General features: G+C 32.4%; 4 protein-coding genes across 5 annotated transcripts in view; 1 reads left to right on the top strand and 3 right to left on the bottom strand.

Moving 5' to 3' along the window:
- LOC131843624 (zonadhesin-like) overlaps window positions 1-5,928 on the top strand; it is a 31,577-nt gene extending 25,649 nt beyond the window's left edge. The window contains exons 14-16 of the mRNA XM_059192295.1: window positions 4,244-4,447; window positions 4,904-5,089; window positions 5,601-5,928. Of these exons, the coding sequence (XP_059048278.1) occupies window positions 4,244-4,447; window positions 4,904-5,089; window positions 5,601-5,818 (608 nt within the window). The 3' untranslated portion in view covers window positions 5,819-5,928. The remainder of the gene's footprint in view (window positions 1-4,243; window positions 4,448-4,903; window positions 5,090-5,600) is intronic.
- Window positions 1,469-3,575, bottom strand: LOC131843696 (aspartate--tRNA ligase, mitochondrial). Its single transcript, XM_059192388.1, has one exon. The coding sequence runs from the start codon at window positions 3,421-3,423 to the stop codon at window positions 1,531-1,533; it is 1,893 nt and encodes a 630-aa protein (XP_059048371.1). The 5' UTR covers window positions 3,424-3,575; the 3' UTR covers window positions 1,469-1,530.
- A 2,332-nt stretch (window positions 5,929-8,260) lies between the features above and the next one.
- LOC131843699 (probable RNA-binding protein 46) lies at window positions 8,261-11,163 on the bottom strand. The gene is made up of 4 exons (XM_059192391.1): window positions 10,279-11,163; window positions 9,551-10,053; window positions 9,093-9,300; window positions 8,261-8,735 (listed from the first exon to the last, which is right to left on the bottom strand). The coding sequence occupies exons 1-4, from the start codon at window positions 10,936-10,938 to the stop codon at window positions 8,520-8,522; spliced, it is 1,587 nt and encodes a 528-aa protein (XP_059048374.1). The 5' UTR covers window positions 10,939-11,163; the 3' UTR covers window positions 8,261-8,519.
- Window positions 11,164-14,136: 2,973 nt separating this feature from the next.
- LOC131843698 (vesicular glutamate transporter 1-like) overlaps window positions 14,137-19,580 on the bottom strand; it is a 39,908-nt gene continuing 34,464 nt past the window's right edge. For both annotated transcript variants that reach the window (XM_059192390.1, XM_059192389.1), the window contains exons 7-11: window positions 18,579-18,735; window positions 16,858-17,030; window positions 16,399-16,502; window positions 15,678-15,798; window positions 14,137-15,057 (exon numbers count right to left, since the gene is read on the bottom strand). In XM_059192390.1, the coding sequence (XP_059048373.1) occupies window positions 14,851-15,057; window positions 15,678-15,798; window positions 16,399-16,502; window positions 16,858-17,030; window positions 18,579-18,735 (762 nt within the window). In that variant the 3' untranslated portion in view covers window positions 14,137-14,850. The remainder of the gene's footprint in view (window positions 15,058-15,677; window positions 15,799-16,398; window positions 16,503-16,857; window positions 17,031-18,578; window positions 18,736-19,580) is intronic.

Raw genomic sequence — 19,580 nt, forward strand, 5'->3', positions numbered from 1 at the left:
ACGTCACGTCGGGTATTTACCTCTGTCAGCCGTCGGTTGATGTCATCATTCACACCAAATTGATTTATACTTACCTATGTTAACCAGAACTGAGTTGATGAGAAAAAAAAGTTAATTTATTCTTAGAATACTACACGTTAACACAAGCCTTGTTTCCTTATTTTTTTTTTTGTTTTTGAGTATTTTTATGGCTCTGAGTGTGAAGAAAATAGATACTGGGAGATTGCGAATAGATTTTTTTTTTTATATACACAGATTAATGATTTTGACGAAAAAATATAGTTCAATTATATATAGTTGTATATATAATTATATATATGTAATATTATATTATCTGTGATATAGGTTTTAGATATTTTACAAATACATATTCACCACAAATTTTTCTTACAGCTAACTTTCCTCATTTACTATTTTCAACTTAGATTTACGTTTTATTGGGCACTAAAATATATTTTGTTGTTGTTTTCAATATAGCTTCGTCAACAAGATGTTAGGTAAATAATTAATCCTGATTGTTTTTGATATAAAAATCGAAGTTAAAAATAGTAAATGAGGAAAGTTAGCTGTAACTCAAAAACAAAAGCTGTAAGAGAAAAATTGTTACTATATTCAATACGCGTTAATTCGAGGTAGAAACGGAAGAAAAAATCGAAGTAAACAAACAATTTTTTTTTTGTTGACCATTGTTACTTATTTTAATTACATACAGGATGTGTTACGAATTAAGCATGCGTTCAGTCTCTCATATCATTTATTTGTTTTAAAAATATGTCAAATTATATGTAATAAAATCTATACCTATAAAAAGTATCGGCAACAGTATGAGTAAATATTCTATCAATATGCGAGAATTAGATTCACAGATTATATTCGACGGGCTCGGGGTCTAGTGATTTATTACCCCCTTATTCGATAGTCGCGGGTTCAATTCTCTCACATTATAAATATTTCTATTCTTGAGTTTGCATCGGTCTGAAAATTTTGTATGGCTATATTATGAGTTTAGAGGTAAAATTAAGTATTTCTATCAGTTGTCGATTAATGGCGTCCCACCATAACACTTCATACTTTCAGTTTGTATCGGTTTTGTATAAAACTATTCTTATTTATACCTCGGTAATGCGGTTTAACATTTGGTATCGCCTTTCGCGAGTTCCCCGCTCTAAACAGAGATTGGATTTTCACAGGTATACTTTTCTCAACTGTATTTCCGTTAAGATTAATTCAACTGATAAAATAAAAAAATATGATAAATATAATGCTAAGATATGAATAAATGATTAGGTACTTATTTGTTTTTATGAGTATGTTTTGTGTAGTTCTCGGCGTTATAAAAAAAGAGTTTAACCTGTTATATGTCTACTATAAAAATCAGTAGGTACCAAATTATTGCCATTTTACATTTCAGATATAATAAAAACAACCTTGGTAATTGATAAAACCAACTGAAATATAAAGCTAAAGAATGAACCATTGAGAAACAAAACAATTTTTATTCATAATTTATTAACATTTTCCTATAAACATTCAGTCAGTTGTAACTATATGATAATATTTTTTATCATCTTCACTTATAGAATTCGGGGCGCCTGATAACGGATCCTTTCCCTCATGAGACTTAGGAAAAGCTATAACCTCTCTTATAGAATCTGCATTACATGCTATGCTCACTAATCTATCTATACCTAAAGCTATTCCAGCATGTGGGGGACACCCGCTTTTTAAGGCATTTAGAAAATGCAATAACTTTGTTGCATCTATTTTCAGTATCTTCAATAATTCTTCTTGTTGTTCAGCATTGTGCACTCGGACTGAACCTCCCCCGACTTCATTACCATTGATTACTAAATCATATGCCAGTGATCTCACATTCAATGGATCTGTTTTTAGTAAATTAATGTCTTCTGGATGAGGAGCTGTAAATGGATGATGACAGGTCTCTAAACCTTCCTCTCCTTTAACAAATAAAGGAAAATCAATCACCCAAAGTGGTACAATTGTATTGCTTACTTCTAACAGGTTCTTTTCAAGTAATAATGAGGCAATGATCTCACGAACTTCGCCTAGAGACAAACATGTATTTTCATTATCACCTATACAGACTATACATGAATTTGACACACCAATTGCATCTTGGATTTTATAATGAATATCAGTTCCAAGTTCTTTAGAAATATTTTCAAACAATACTATCTTAGTTTTATAATTTTTGCTCAACTCTCTGACTTTTTCTTTATATTTTGATGTTAATTTACCCATTTCATTAGGATATGGCAACACATATGCACCAAAGACTGGATCATTAAGTTTATCATTAAATAAATGTTTAATAGATTTAAATTTTAAATCATAAGTCAAATTAGGTTTATCTGTGCCATAATTTTCTAAAGCATATTTATATGTTAACCTTTTAAATGGTGGTTTGGGGATATCCTTTACAAAAGTTGTATAAAGCATTTGTTCAATCAATGATAATACTCCATCTAAGTTCGTAAACGATAATTCTAAATCCAGCTGTGTGAACTCAGGCTGTCTGTCTGGCCGTGTGCTCTCATCTCTATAACATCTGGCTACCTGGAAATATCTGTCAATACCACCGGCCATTAGCATTTGTTTGAATTGCTGTGGACTTTGAACTAAAGAATAGAATAATCCAGAATGATGTGTTGGTACCACAAACTCCCTAGCACCACCTGGTGTCCTACAAAATAAAGTTGGTGTTTCCACTTCAACAAAGTTATGTTTCTCAACAAGAAACCTCCTCATATTATGCAACATTGTGGATCTTTGCCGTAAATTATATTGCATTTCTGGAAATCTCAGATCAATATACCGATGTTGGAGTCTTAGCTGTTCTTTGGGTTTCTGGTAATCTCTCAGATGGAATGGCAGGTTACTAACGGTATTAAGAATTTTCAAGTCATTAATAACTACTTCTATATCACCAGTTTCCATATCTGAATTAATCATACCTTTTGGCCTTAACTCTACTATTCCTTCAATTTTGACTACGGTTTCCAATGGTATATTGGGGCAATTCGTATCGCCACCTACAATGCACTGCGTTATACCATATGCATCCCGGAGTAATAAAAACTTGTTCATTCTTTGATATTGCACCCATCCACAAAGAGACACTTTTTCTCCAACATGACTAGGCCTCAGTTCTCCGCATGTGTGGGTTCTATAAGAAAATGCGTTATAATCTGGTTCGTCTATAAGTTTTTCTAAGTCTTGCTTAACATTGTGTGAATAAGTATGTCTCTTTGAGGTTATGTTGTGCCGTTTCGAAAAACTATGAAAATTTAATAAACGCGGCACTTTATTTAATATAATTACATGGGCCTCGGTGGCCAAAGATATTGGTATACTGTAAACATTGCATGTTTTATAAATATTAAAAATGTTTCTTCTTAACATTGTAAGTTTTTAACTTCAAATAAAGGTTATTATGTAGAGTTAAATATTATATTTCTTCCAATATGCTAAAAAATAAAATACATTTAGTGGTACTTTTTACATAATTATATAAGTAAAGTAAAATTATTCTTTTTCACCTTTTCAAATCAAAACAAAACTACTATACAGACTACTTAGGAAAATCCTATAAGCCACAGATAATTAATATATGACATTTTGTCAGTTTGACATTTTGAAGGTTAGAAAAATAAACCTAATAATTGAAAAACCGAACCAAAAAAAAATAAAAAGTAAACTTAATATTTTTAATAGGATGTTTTTAAATTAGTAATAGTACCGCGACAGACGCTAGACGGTCGGCTTTTAAGATATAGAAACAGATGGCGCTATCATACTATAATATTTTGTCATTATTATTGCTGAAAGTTTTGAATTTTTATTTTTTAAAAATATCATTTAGATTTAGATAATATAATATAAATTATGTTAGGCTATTGATATATTTAAGTATTTATGAGTTTTATTTGTATTCTAATTATAATTTTTTTGACACAGTTCATGAAAACGTATATATACATATATATATATATACCTAGTCACAAATAATTACAACGATGAGTTGACTCAAATATTTTATGGGCCCACGGTTTCATCGCATAAAATTTATAGCCTATGTATTCCGGATATTATTGTAGTAAAGTTTCATCAATCCGTTCAATAGTTTTTGCGTGAAAGAGTAACAAACATCCATCCAGCAATCTATCCACCCATACTCACAAACTTTCGCATTTATAATATTAATGAGTTTATTATCTATAAGCATATTTTTTAGAACCAACCAGATGTGTAAGAGCCAATGAAGAATTATCCTGCGTTAAAGGCTGTCCACCAGAAAAGACATGCAGAAACAGAGGAATACTATTCAGTTGTTTTGATGATGGAAAAGATTGCACCCCAAAATGTGTTTGTAAGAAAGGGTTCTATAGAAGCCCCAATGGTGATTGTTTAACAGAAAGTCAATGTGGTAAGTTCTTAACTAATTAAAACCATTTAAGAATATTACATGTATGAATAGCTCACCTACTCAACCACTAAATATACAGTACTTCATCCAAATATATATAAGAAAAAGAAAATTGATCGGATCAGAAAATAAGTGAGGTTGTCAATGTCGTCGTTATATTTTATTGATATTTTCCGCGTGCCGCTGGTTTATTACACTTTGTCGCGGTAATAGCACTGTACAAATATTTGTATTCCTGAGTATGATTGTTTGTACTGGCTGGGTGCTTTTATATATTTATAAAAAGAAATCTAAGTATACCTATCTATTCGTTATTTAGTAACCATAATACAAACTCTGCCTAGCTTGGTACCAGATGGCGCTATGCGAATTGTCCAGGGACATTTTTATTATTGTTAAATATATTTTTAATTTTTTTATTTTTGTACTATAAAGTTAACTTTAATAAATTTCCAGACTTATGTCCTGGAGAACATGAATACTACGCATGTGGTGGAGCCTGCGACAATGTATGCTCCCAGTTACATGTACAAAACAAAACAAATTGCCCCATTGTTAATATAAGATGCAACGATAAATGCTACTGTGATGATGGTTATGCAAGAGACAGTGAGAACAAATGCATACCAATAGAGAAATGTCGTAAGTATCTGTTAGACTATCTAATTTTTAATTTAAATTTGAGAATATGTTCAGACATCTGTTCGTGTTTATTTATGATGTAGGACAATTTAAATACTTAAAACAACAGTCTGAAGCGATAATGAATATACAAGCAAATAACGGAGGTTACCGAGTAGATCATACGTTTATCAACAATTTCGTAATAATAAAAAATATTTTAATAATATTTATGCACTATGAACTTCCAAGTTTGCAATATTTAGTTTTTGATGTGGAGTACACTACTCTTATTAATCGATCTAATCATATCATCATCTATACATATAAATGAAATTGGAGTATCTGTTTGTAATATTGAAATAACCGTTTTTTACTACATGCATATGAATAAATACGGTACATAGGTACACCATAATATTTTTTTTACAATTTTTGTCGCGTGTACAGCTAGTAATAAATAAAAAAAATTCTCTTTGGATCACATGTCACAAGAATATTAGTAGTCAACGCATTCTATACTCAATTTCAGAACCAATTTGCGGCCCAAATGAGGTATTCAGTGATTGCGCGAGGAGCTGCCCACCAGAAACATGTTTTTCTATAGTAGCGTTTTTCAGATGTGACGCTAATCAACCATGCGAAAAGAGATGTATCTGTAAACCGGGTTTTCTACGCCTTAAAGACGGAACACCTTGTATACCGACTCGACAATGTCCACAACTTGCCAACTCACCCGATTTCAATTAAAAATATGTCTTTTAAATAGATTAATGTCTAAAACCATATGAAATAATAGATAATAAAAATAAAATCTAGTGCTTTATCTACAATGTAAACGTCCGTATACACTCTACATACCAAATTATTGTTTTCAATTAATATATAGGTAACATAGAATACATTATGGAAATAAATTTGTATAATAAGTCTCTAAATGTTTTCTTAGTCAATTAATATCCTTACATTGTTTAAAAAAAGTTTATGATTAGATTAAATACCACACACAGTTTTAAATTAAAACAATCTTTCTCAAATTAATCAACGTTTTTAATGTAAGTTAAAAATAGATGGCGCCAGTATAATATGATCAAAGATACTTTTCATAGATACTAAATTATTGGATGTTTCAATCACAATTCTCAATCTGTCTATAATTTTAGAATACCCTCATGACACTAGGAGGTTGGGAATCGCAGTAAACTTATGTTTTTAAAAACAAAGATATTGAAAATAAATTACTTACCTACTTTAGTTGTGTACATATTGTTCCGATTTCGAGCATAGGTTATTTAAATAACAATCTTAAAACTAAAGCGCGAAATTAATACAAATGTAATTGTAATAAATACTCAGAAATAACTAGAACTAATTGCGCTTTAATAGTATTTGCACTATGCAAGTAACTAAGTTTAGTAACATGGGAACGTTCCTGCTTTATTATACATCTCAGCCATAAATGTTTTAAAATCGCAACTAGAGCTGGAACTTTCTAGAAGCTGGTATACGAATGGATTCTTCGATTTATACAATTGATAGTCCCAACTAGAGCAATATTATTTCTAGAACGAAGGAATTCTCGCAATTATACAAACTTCTTGTAAAATTCAACGTCTTTTTTAATCTCTCGGGTGGATGTACCCGCGACTACTTTATTGTCAGATTTGATCTATTCACTTTACAAACTTACTATTAAAGTTTGTAAAGTGATTAGAATAAAATGCCTCTAAAAGGCTGAAGGAATCTTAAGACGGGTATAGACTATCTTTTTTCGTAAAGTCAGCGAAGCGAGGGTGACCTATTTTTTTTACTATACAAGAAATGTTTTTATGAGGACAAGTCAGGTTTTTGTGGAATAATCATTATGTATTGTATTACAGATGAAACCTGTGGTCCCAACGAGGTGTTCAATCCGTGTACGAAAACTTGCCCACCAGACTCCTGCATTTCTTTAGTAGCCAAGTTCAAATGTGACTCCAAAGAGTTATGCAGGCCTAGATGCATTTGTAAACCAGGATATTTACGTTTAAAAACTAGGGAACCGTGCATACCAATGGATGAATGTCCGGAAGCTAAATAGCAATCTCTCCCAGGTGATTTACCTAAAGTCTATGTATATAATTGATTACCGAAATATATTCTCGATTAAATTAAATTGCGTTTGATTTTGATATTGTAAATATGAATAGATTTTACCGGTAGAATAAATAAGTTTATATTAATAAACAATAATATTTATCAATGTACTACGCCTACACCGGGCTAAGTCTATTTTTCGAGTAACGACCTCGTGTCCCTTCTCCCTAATATAATTTATTTTTCTATATAAAATTTCGTTAAGATCCGTTCAGCCGCAGATGTGTGAAAAGATAAACAGGCAAACAGAAACTTTCGAATTTATAGGATTTTCACATAAATGTAAATCAACTGATTTTCTAAAGTATATCAGTATCTACACTCAGCTGAAGCAAGTGGAAAATTTCTATATCAAACCCCCAAAAAAATTCATCGCCTGAAGGAATTAGACTAGCAATTATTTAAAAAATAACTTTTAGTGGAAGTAAAATTGCGTTGTACAAGTTGGTGACATTTTGTCTGTACGTCTCTATTATTACTCAAATATTACAACGACTACTGTGTAAATAAACACACTTTTCTATGGAGTAAATTTTATTTAAAAATACAGAGGGCGGCGAACGTGCCTCCCCAGATAAAAAAAAATATATTTTATTTTGATAAATCTATATTTTGTAATACCATATATATGCTATACTATGTCGAAATTTTCTGCATATAAAGTTACAGAACACCAAAACAACAGGGTTTTAAATAAAAACATCTTTTTTTTCAGGAACGGAATATGTATTTTGTCTGTAAATAAGTCTTATAAAATAAAGAAAATTGTCAACCAAAAATAAAGTCTAGATGTCAATGCTTTTCTCTGAATATACACAAGTATAAGCACAAGTAAGCACTGAAAAACAGCCTCTTTACAGAAATGTAAATGTAATGCCATACAAATCCAGAAATATATATTATATAAAACAAAATCAACTATGTAACCTCTAACATATACAATCTTTGTTATACTTATATCACTAAGGTAAACTATGATTAGAAAAATTAGGGAGAAATATATTTGAATAGTCAATGAAAAACAATTGTTCACTACAAAAAGTGAAGAACAAAACATAAGTCTTAGTCGAATGAGAAAAAATTTATAACAAGTCCAACACTGCAACTAGATAAGTCACAAAAAATAAACAGTCGCGTAAAACTCTGAAAACAAAACGATACACCAATGCATATAATTGGTCAAATTGTTCTTGTTACATACTAATATTTAATTCAGTTACTATAAACGCGAATGAAATTCTACTTTATTCCATCAAAAATAAAGCAGCAATTTCATGAACTTAAGCCTAAAGTCAAACAAAAAAAATAAACATGTTCAAACTGTACGCCAGACTGGCACTGTCACAGGAATCGTTGGTTGGGTGCGAGGATATATTGAAGAATTAATATAGTTGTACTGCAGGCCTGCACAGGTTGGTAGCGACTGTACCACAGGCTGGTAGACTGATTGCACAGGTGTAATAGTGGATTGCTGCATAGCTATTGGTGTAGGTGTGACTGTGGCCTGCTGCATGGCCTCGCCTCTGAGCACCTGAAAATAAATTATTACTTCATGCAGTTATTGCTAGATTAAGAAATTTAAAGCTATACCATATAATTTATCAGTGTTTATTTTCTGACATATATTATATTCCTCATGCCATTCTGGATGATCAATGTGTTATGCCTATGTACTCTTTCCATAGTCTTATCTAACCCATCAAGTCTAAACATAGCTGACAAAATCAGCTACTTAGTGAAATGGGGAATATAGGGGGTACCCACATTTAATAATACAGATAATAAATTCTCATTAAAATATACACCCATATAACAATTATAGATCTGTGTATGTATGAGATTGTAACCTTCCATTCAGGTGGTACATATAGGATCTAGTCAATCATACCTTGATGTAATGGAGAGCCATTTCAGCTGCCTCTACTTGAGCCTGTTGCAAAGAGAAACATGGTCGTGCTGTCAAAGGTCCCAGGCGCTGAGGTGTTGTTAGTAGAGGCAGACCAACATAAGGTAAACTCACACGGCCCACCCACACATCAGCACCAGAAGGTCCCAAATATTTCTGGTAGTCATAGACTGGTGATGCCCAATTATATCTGTAAATGGAAATCAAATAGTTTACTTATTTACTACTTCTGGAATATATAAAGGATGTAGAGTTTATGAAAGATCATCATACAGACTAACATTGGATTCACAGTAGGAGGCCAGTCCATTCTGTGGTAGGGAATTAAACTCTAAAAAGACTTTACTGATAATAAATTTATATAGTAGAAAATTAGTTCTTAAAAGAAAAATTCGGAAATATTTTACAGGATGGGAAAATAATGCAATGACTGCACATACCTTTTACACATAGCATCAAGTTTTGCTGGAGCCACCATGTAGTTATCCTTTGTATAGGGTTGTGCTGAATTTTGAAAAGATGTCCCCCAATTTGTTGAAGACCCGGATATGGACTCACCAGCACACACAGAGCTGATGCCATCATCTCTTGAAGACTTTTCGTATTCCTTTTTCTCCAAATGCTGTTTATAAAGTAATAGAGTTTGAGTCCAATCAAGGCTGCTATTAAACTTCGCATTGCCTTTACTCATTTTCTGAATTCTATAAAGCTCTCTATCTACAGGTTTTGCCCAACGTATCTCTATGTTACTGCCATCAATTTCAGCATTTTGTAATTTCGCCATAGCCAGTTCGGCATGCTCTCGCTCATAGAAATGTATAAAAGCATAGTCATAAAATTTTTTTACACGCTCTATTTTTTTACTTACAGCTTTCTCAAAAACAGATCTAATGTTGTCTGCCAATGTCCTGACCGAGAAGTTACGAACGTAAAGCACTTTCACCTGTAATAGACATAGTTTTTGTATATCTAACTATACACATTTGTTTAGAGAATATAGCAGAGCAGATTGGGCACAGATTGTAGTTTAAATAAACAGTAACAAGATACCTTGAGTAAAACAAACAAATTTAAAACTAAGCAAGATACAAGGGACCTCACATACATAGTTTATATATATACGTAAAAATGAATCTAAGATCGGTAATAAAAATAAACTTAAGCTTACCTTTTTCATTTGTTCATCATCGACATCGGGTTCAGGCTCAGCCCAGTCTACCATCAGCTCGTGGTCCCATATTTTGACGCCCGGCACAAGAGCTCGTCTTGCCATCGCCGCGGCGCGATGAGATGTAAACTCCACGAAAGCGAATCCTCGACTAATCTGTTTATTGAAGCAATTTTTGTATAGTATTACATCAACAATTCCCGACACTCTTTGTGTTAACTCTTCCAGAATTTCTTCTCTGGTTTTAGTTTTCGGTATACCGCCAACAAAAAGACGACAATTATCTACGGATTTTACGACGCCGATGTGTCTGCCGGCTCTTATCTCGTAACTGTTGAGGTCTTTGACTGCTTTAAACGCCTCCGCTTTTGTGCAGTAGGTAACGAAAGCGTATCCGCGGTTAGAGCCGGAGAAATCCATCATTAGTCTCATCTCGTAGATTTTTCCAGCCTTAGAGAAAATCGGGACCAGCTCATCCTCGAATATTTCTCTTGGAAGCCTTCCTATGAAGACTTCACAGCCTTTTGGTGGTGGAGGTCCGGTCCAGTCTGGCGGTGGTCCAAACTTGCGCTGTCCATTTTGCTGAAAGATGTTATAACCGGTTTTTTCTGAGAGCTCTAATAGCTTCCTTATCACATCATTATCTTTATCTTTATCCATAATCTAACAATTTTAATTTCACAATCAACTAACGATACGCAAGTTAAGATTGGAACGATCACAGTAATAAATGAAGAAAGGCGGCCGGTCAAAGTGTCGGCGCTCTTTATATTTTGCCGAAAGCCGACAAACGAACCGCACCGGTTATGACGTAACGTAATATTTTAATTTGGCGGTTTCACAGTAAACAATTGCAATACTTATTAAATTTAAAAACGATATCAGCAGATACTTATTTAATATAACATGCAGTATATTTGTATTAAATATCTTGTAATAATAATTTTTACAACCAAATAGAATACTTTAGTGGAATTAAATCGAAGTAATTAAATAAATGTCCTTTAAACGGAGACCATTAATTTTCAGGATAATCAAATTGTTATCTAATATTTGAGACATATCTAGATTTTAATGTCTCTAATTATGCGTTTATTAATAAATATCATATAATAACATAAAATAATGGCTAGTTATTATTTAAATGAAATAAAGTAACAAAATTAATTAGATTGCAATAAATAAGGGCAGGATGTACTTAATTACAACAAATCAGTTCATATCTTATATTAAATTTTTGGTAATTTGGAAAAACGAATTTAAATATAATCTAATAAAACTACTAATAAATTGTCTTTATTTACACAAATCACCTTGTTATTGTGTGGACTTTTTTGTTTGATTTAATTTAGACAAAGTTCCAGCTGCTAGTTTATGGATAGTGTGGATAGATGGCGCGATTCGGAAAATAATTTTGATTGATTGATCCGTAATAGTTAATAAAAGATTTATTCTATAATAGCTAGCATTATACTTTCATCAATTAGTCCAATGTAATGAATTCATCATGACGGTTTCCGGAGAGGAACTGCGTGGAGGTCTAACAGAAACGGTTATTCACTAACAATGACACACTAGTAGGAATAGGTATACGAGAAGTCCTCAGGTAGATAGTAATCTAAATATATTGAAAAGACGACAGGGTATTCCGACACAAATAAAAAAAATGTATATGTAAGTAGTTTAATACAATATCCATCACAAAACAAGTATAAAATAATTTACATCACGTTCGATATACGAAGATCGTTATATTATATTATTATCTACCTAATTATAACTTAAACAGACCAAAAATACACTTAGGACGGCGCACTAGTTATGATAATAATTATGACAATGGTCTATAATGTGTAATCTACAAGTGTTGACAAATATTTTGTATATATTTTCCTAACCGCTGTAGAAACGGTTAGAGACCAAATATTTAAAATTTTATTATTTCGTTTAATATATGAAATATTTCGTAATAATTTTAGGAACAATAAAAATGTAGTAAATGTGTACTGACAATATAGTTTTACCATAATTCTGGGAGCAAATGTGTAAACACGTACTTTGTTGAGAGTTATATCTATGTATTGTGTACATAGTGCCTCGTCTTGTTATTATGTTGATCTGACAGACTAAAATATATCACATGTAAAGCAATATAGGGTATAAATTCGCTTGTATATTAATTCAATGTGGATATGTGCGCATCCATTCCTAATTGCCTAGCGTAGTCGAATTTTCATGAGATCCTTAACTAGTATAACTTTGATTACGAAATCATGCTTAATACTCATACAACAATTTAACCCATAGTGTTTTTTCATGGTTTCCGAACGCCAAGTCACAATGTAGTTACAAGCCTAATTTATTTTATTCAGATCTTTATATCGTGTGAAAATGTAGACATATATTAGATATAGATAGATGTGTAGAAAGTATATCATGCATTTCAGGTTTAATGATGATTTTTAAAATACACAAAACATTTCTGTTCAATATTTGATATTAAGTCAATTGCTTCCTTTACACGATATGTTCTTACAAGCGCAAACAGCAGCGCGCGCGATTAACGCGGGAAACCCAGTGCTCATAATCTTTACTGGTTGTATTCACTCTTTCATGCATGATAGCGCGATGCTTCATATTAGTTCTTTTAATTTATAAATTATTAATAACTCCATAATTATGCCCTTTCGCTCTATAGTAAGATGACCTCTATTTTGCAATGATAATTGTTTATTACAAAGTCGCTAATGCACCCTCAATTGAAGATTCAGGGAATGAGCGAGGTGCGCGCGGTCTTTCTTGTTCTCTTTGTCTACATTTACATACACATTCGCGCGTGTAAAGGGCAGCTAATGACAAATATAATTTACATCAAAATGCGAGGTTTGATTTTCACGGTAATTCAATTATTATTACAATAATAATATTATAACAACAATATATATACTTAAAGGACGGCACAAAAATAAAGCAAATCATCATAGTACGTACATATATACAAATCTACATATAAACTTATTTACAAAATTCATCACTATAATGTTGTTATGAAAATCCAAATTACCTTGAACGGAAAACTTAGAGTTTACCTGGCAACATAGGAAAACATCACCCTTATTCATAAAAGCATTAAATGTCTAACTTAACTAATTGGAGTGCATTTTTTTCTTAATTTGAAAGTAAGTAACAAGGAGGTTTGGAAGTAAGATGTTTTAGATTCTACGCATGAGGTAATTAAATGGGCATGATCAAGAATTGTCCAGGAATTGTCATTGTGCCAGGAATGTTCATTAGATTATATTTAAATGATATTTTTTTACATATATTTTCATATCCAACACTAATTGAAAGTAATGGCAGAAATACAGATTAAATATAATGTATAATATAATTGAGCACAGTAAATAAGTAGAATCATCAATTTGTATAATAAACTCTACTTAATAAGTTCATTTTTAAAGCATTATTACAAAATATATGATATTCTTACAATACATAGTCAGTTTTGTAAACTAAAATTAAAATAAATTCAAGCTACTAGTAATTAATCAAAAAAATATCATAAAAACATGACATTAAAGTAAATTTAAATGAACTATACTAGTTCGGTATTATATTTTTTTAAACATGGAATGTATGTGTGTAATGAATGTGTGTATTAATTTCAATTATTCTTAATTAAAATTATTATCATTACAACTTCTACTTTACTGCCAAGTCATTATGACATATTTTATCAGTTTCAAATACAAATAGTTCACTTAAGTAATACCACAGCATAAATAGCATTAAATACTGTAAAAATACTACGTAATTATTAACATATTTATAAAAACTCTGAATATGAAATAAACCTAGTTTATTTTTAATTGTGTTCCGTCCTATTCTATAAGATATTATCTAAATTTTCAGGAATAGTACAAAACGCTTTTAAGCTGTTAGCTATTAAGCTAAAGTAGGTTTGTATGAGGTTTTAGTTTCTAGTTTTCTTTACAATAAACATGTAAAGCGTTTTAATGGAATAGGAATGGCAAACTAGCAGTTTGACCACCTAATGGCAAGTGGCTGCCTAAATATCATGAATAGCACCACGGAGATTACATCACCTGACAATTGTGGTACTCCTCATGCGTTGCCATTCTGGAAGACTAGGTGTCATGTCTCCGTAATTTGTAATATCACTGACATATCTCACTCTTCAACCGAGTTTTCACTTCAAACTTACAAAGCGAGCTGTTTGGCAGCTGTTGTAGGTGAGACAGAGGCACTTCTGTCTCTGTTTCACGCAGCCCATTGTATAAACTATTTTCAACGCGTGTTTTATAAACGCAAATAGTGAAGTTATATTCCAAACCAATTATTTTAGCTGATCGCCGCTCAGCGACAGCCAGTAGACAGCGCGCTGATTTAAAAAAAATAAAACGGCGGGAGAGCAACAGTCTACACCACAAAAACGCCGTAGGATATGTGTGCGTTTTTAACACACTTGGCTTTATTCGGCTCTGGCTGATATACTGCCTTGTGTGGTATAACCATCATAACACTTATATCGTAATATACTATTAAAAATGTTTACATCTCAGAATTATTGTCCATAGCTTTATTGTCGTATCCCCTTGCGGTGGTGACGGAGGCGCCATCTGTGTCGAAACTAGCGTCGCAGTCTGCTTCTATGACCCAATGTTGCTTTTCGGCGGATGCAAACACACCGTAGACTATCGCACCGATGAGATAGATGGCGCTGGATATGAAAAATACCATTCGCCATTCTTCTGCAGTCTGAAAAACATATTGTTATAAGATAATACAAATATTTATTTACTTAAGCAAAGTTAATTAAAATTGTTCAAATTCCTACATTCACATCAAAAATATGGTCAACTAGCTAAAAGTCATAACATCCTAGTTGAGCATACATTTTTTATATTATATTTTACGTGTGTCGTGTCTAAAAGATCTATAACAATAATAGCCTTTAAATAATTATAATATTTTTTAAATATGTCTTACATCAATAAATTATTTCAAGTTTAGGCCAATTCACAGATTGCCATCTAGTCTTAAGTTAAGTAGAGCTTATGGGTACTAGACAACTGACAGATTTTTTAAAAATACATAATATACATAGAATATATCCACAATCATACTCCATAATACTTAAAAAAATATTAATTCAATGATTAAATTTAGAACAATGCATATATCGGTATCTAGGCCTTAACTAAACAGGTACTAGACAACTGATATAAATATATATTTTTGGACATACATATTATGTATATATAGTAAATATCTAGTCCAATACAAACAATGATATTCATTAATACTTAAAAGAATACAAATTCATCGTGCTATCAATATGGTTGATGAAATGAATGTTATTTTAGTGAAATACTCACGTTATCCTGTAGAATGCTGCCGGCTAACGGCGGGCTGACCATCCCCGGTAGTGTAGCGAACGTGTTGCTGAGTCCCATGAGGATGCTCGCGTGTGGAGGTGCTATGTCCAGGTGATTCACACTGGTAACAAACACCGCTTATATCACATTAACTACCGCTTGTAACGTCGTTTCCCCTCCATTCGATCCCCCTTCCCCCTTCAAATTGATCTCCCGCTCGTAATTATGATGGCCCCGTGATTCAATCCCCTAGCGGTGCCTTCAGACTAAATTCGTGGATACGAACGATAATTACGGAACGATATTAACGATACTGACGGATCGTCAGGCGGGAGTTAGCCTGCAGCCGCTCCATAAGTCCTTCCGCGGGTTTAAAGTGCCATTTACACTCACCCCCTATCGTCCGGTGAAGCTGTTTAGGCCAGCTGCGGCAGTTTCGTTCACTTGGGATGTACCCATTTATTCCAAACAATAAATGGGCATGTGCCATTTAAATATATTATTCTAACATAAAATCTTACGATTACACAAAACGGTATTGCAATTACAACTTTTCTCTGCACAACCTGTGGTTGACTGGTAGAAAAAGCCGTAAGGCGTTAAGTCCGCCATATGTACTTTTACCTTGGTATTTTGTGCATTGAAGTTATATAAATAAATAAATAAATATTGCAGGTACAGTACTAAATACTACCCCACTTAAGATATTTATTTTATATACCTAAATCCAGACCAAGCGAACCCGCCAAGGCCGACCGCGATCGTTAGGAAGACGACGCACCCAACTACAGAACTCGAGTACGCGGCCGCCACCATGAAGATTGTCTGTAATTCATACATTAAAAATATTAGCAAAATAATATAATCTAATAAAATTGAATTGTTTGATTGTAATTACAAATTAACAGCTTTTCACTAATTTATACTTACACAAAAAATAATTTTATCATTTTCCCCTCCCTCCCTTTTGTCTCCCTCTGTTTTTACTAATCTCTGAAACGGCTGAATTTTGACGGGACTTTCACTCGCAGACATTTAATATTATAAGAAGTAATTATGGGTTACTCTGATTAAATAATTTTAAATTATTTTAATAAAAAAAAGAGGGTTAAATTCCACGCGGACGATATCGTGGTTAAACCGCTAAAGTTTTATAAAAAATAATTGGCTTGGCTTTTACCTGAGCAAGAAAACCGCCGCAGTTAAACAATTTCCTAATGTTAGTTCTGCTTATGATTCCTTTTCTTAGCAACCAGTCCGACAAATGGCCGGCCACTTGTAGTACGATGGCCATCGCTAGATACGGGATAGCTGCCACCCATCCAGTTTGTGACGTTTCGAACTTGAATACGTCTGAAAACAGATTTAATATAATAATTTTAGTACTAATAGTACTTTAGTAACTGATTTTTTAATTTTCTCAAAAATAATAACATATAATATCTTAGGACAACTCACACACCGCCATGTTGTCCCAAGCTAAACAGAGCTTGTCTTATGGGTACTAAATAACCTATATAAATAGATTTTTTTTGCAAATCCATACACATAGAAAACCTCTAGATAGATATAACCAATTATACTCATGAATACAAATAGCTATACAATGTGAGGAATCGAACCCATCCCCGTAATAATTAAGAATCAATTTTCTTTATAATACTCGTACATAAACTAATATAATAAGTAAACTGCGTCCGTCTATCTTTTTACAACAGATTTTAATGAATTTAGGGATGAAGATACATTTTTTAATGGATATATAATATGGAATAGAGCTACAGACTTCGTTATTGTATAATGATGAGGTCAGGTCACTTAGCCCATCGTGGCAAATTGACCATAAATTTATCAGGTTGGTTTCCAGAGGAAACTGTGTGGAGGTCAACCAGATATGGTATGTTGCTAATGGCTTCAACAGTCCACATTACTAATAATATCCATTAATATAGATTCTGTATTGTGTCTATTATCTCAAAAAATAAAAAGGAAATCGCAGGTTAAGTAATAAGTACGGTTATGAAATGAATCGTTTCAAATTGCTAGGGTTACGTAATCTCCTAGTTATTTTTTTAAATCTATACAAATGTACGATTTTATACACCTAAGTAGTTATTTAGACCCATTGTTAACTCAGTTTTGCTTATTATACTGACACGTTTAAGTCATTTGCATAATAGTTATGTAATTGTATTGTTAGAGACAAATAACAGTTTTTCATACAAGTTCTTGGATCTTAGACAATAAAACATTCATACACATATTTATTATATAGCCCAGAAGGGGCATTTCAACATTTCAGGCATTTTCAACTACTAACGTTGTACTGTATTTCATAATTGTTAAGTGCGAGCGTACCGCTGTCTCTCGGAATCTAATTTGCTATGATATTGATGCTTTTCATCACCGGATGGTCTAATCGTTACAGATTTTGGTTTCAAACAGATATCAACTCACGACCCTTGAGGTCTATGTATCGGGATAATAAACAACTAACCCAGGAAGTTATCAAAAATGTTATCACTCCGAAAATGAATTATTGACCGACAATTGGATGAGATGTTGAAATTGATTAGGAACAATTTGAAAAACTAAAGTTAGTAATCAAAACTAACTCAAGTTTTGATTACTAACTTTATTTTTCAATCAATATTGTTGACTAACTATCCCGGGCAAATTCACATTTATCAATATATTTCGTTCAATTTATATAGTATACGTATTTTTAAATTATAGTCTGTGTGTTATACTCATGTGTAATCTATATTACTGTATAATCTATATTAAGTTTCATCAAAATCCGTTCAGTACTTTTTGCGTGAATAAATAACAAACACCCATCCATACCCACAATTTTATGCGTTTATAATATTATTAAAATACACTAATAATTTTAAATACCTTTCATAAAAGTGGGTAGAAATGTGAGTAATGTGTAGAAACCCCAATTTTCACTGAAGTGCGCCATCACTATCGCCCACACCGGCGCTGACGTCAGCATCGCCTTCCACGGGTGACGGATCTGGGAGCCATCCACTGCTTGAGTGCCTCGTGAGTCCTGTAATTTAAATTTATTTAATCAGAACGATATTCATTTAAAAGAAGAACAAGCAAATTTCTTGCTCATTGTGTTCCTTATCATTGCGTAAGTATAAAACAAAGTCGCTGCCGCTGTCTGTCCGTCCCTATTTATGCTTAAATCTTTAAAATTACGCAACGGATTTTGTACGGTTTTTTTCATAGATAAAGTGATTCAAGAGGTAGGTTTATATATATAATACATGTAGGTACACCCGTACAAAGCCGGGGTGAGTAGCTAGTAACCTTATAAAATAAATTTAAGTGTGTGTAATTTGTTAACAAAGTTTTTGTAATTGAATGAACGTATGCCAGCTTAAATAATATCAACAAACAATTATATCTGTTTAAGGCTTCACGTTAAAACGGCTATATATACTAGCAGACCCGCGCAACTTCGTCTGCGTCAAACATACTTAATATACATACATCCGTATAATTATGAATCCATTCAGTAGTTTTTGCGTGAAAGAGTAACAAACATCTATCCACACTCACAAACATTCGCATTATAAACGCAAACTCCGTTCCGCCTCAAAATTAAATATGTCAAAGGCATTTGAAGTTTAGTCAAGCAATACATTTCTGAACGCACCCTGTTTGACAGGTATCAGCAGTCTGTATGGGAAAATAAAATAGTTGTTACTATTTTACATGCAATTTCTTCATATTTTATCAACGTTTATACGTTCCCTTGACTTTCACGAATATTTCAAGACTAAAATTAGCCAAGTCGGTTCACGAGTTTTAGCGAGACTAACGAACAACAATTCATTTTTATATATGAAGAAAATATAATATAATTAGGTCAGCTAGTACTGAAAA

This window comes from Achroia grisella, unplaced genomic scaffold, assembly GCF_030625045.1.
Source record: "Achroia grisella isolate CSIRO2021 unplaced genomic scaffold, CSIRO_AGI_Agris_v1 utg327, whole genome shotgun sequence".
Classification (NCBI taxonomy): domain Eukaryota; kingdom Metazoa; phylum Arthropoda; class Insecta; order Lepidoptera; family Pyralidae; genus Achroia; species Achroia grisella.

Excerpts from the sequence above, each read along its gene's own strand:
- LOC131843699 (XM_059192391.1), bottom strand. The coding sequence starts at position 10,938 with ATGGATAAAGATAAAGATAATGATGTGATAAGGAAGCTATTAGAGCTC. Across the intron at positions 9,301-9,550 it reads CTTGATGCTATGTGTAAAAG|ATATAATTGGGCATCACCAG; the intron begins GTATGTGCAGTC and ends TTCCATTTACAG. Across the intron at positions 8,736-9,092 it reads TGGCTCTCCATTACATCAAG|GTGCTCAGAGGCGAGGCCAT; the intron begins GTATGATTGACT and ends ATTTATTTTCAG.
- LOC131843696 (XM_059192388.1), bottom strand. The coding sequence starts at position 3,423 with ATGTTAAGAAGAAACATTTTTAATATTTATAAAACATGCAATGTTTAC.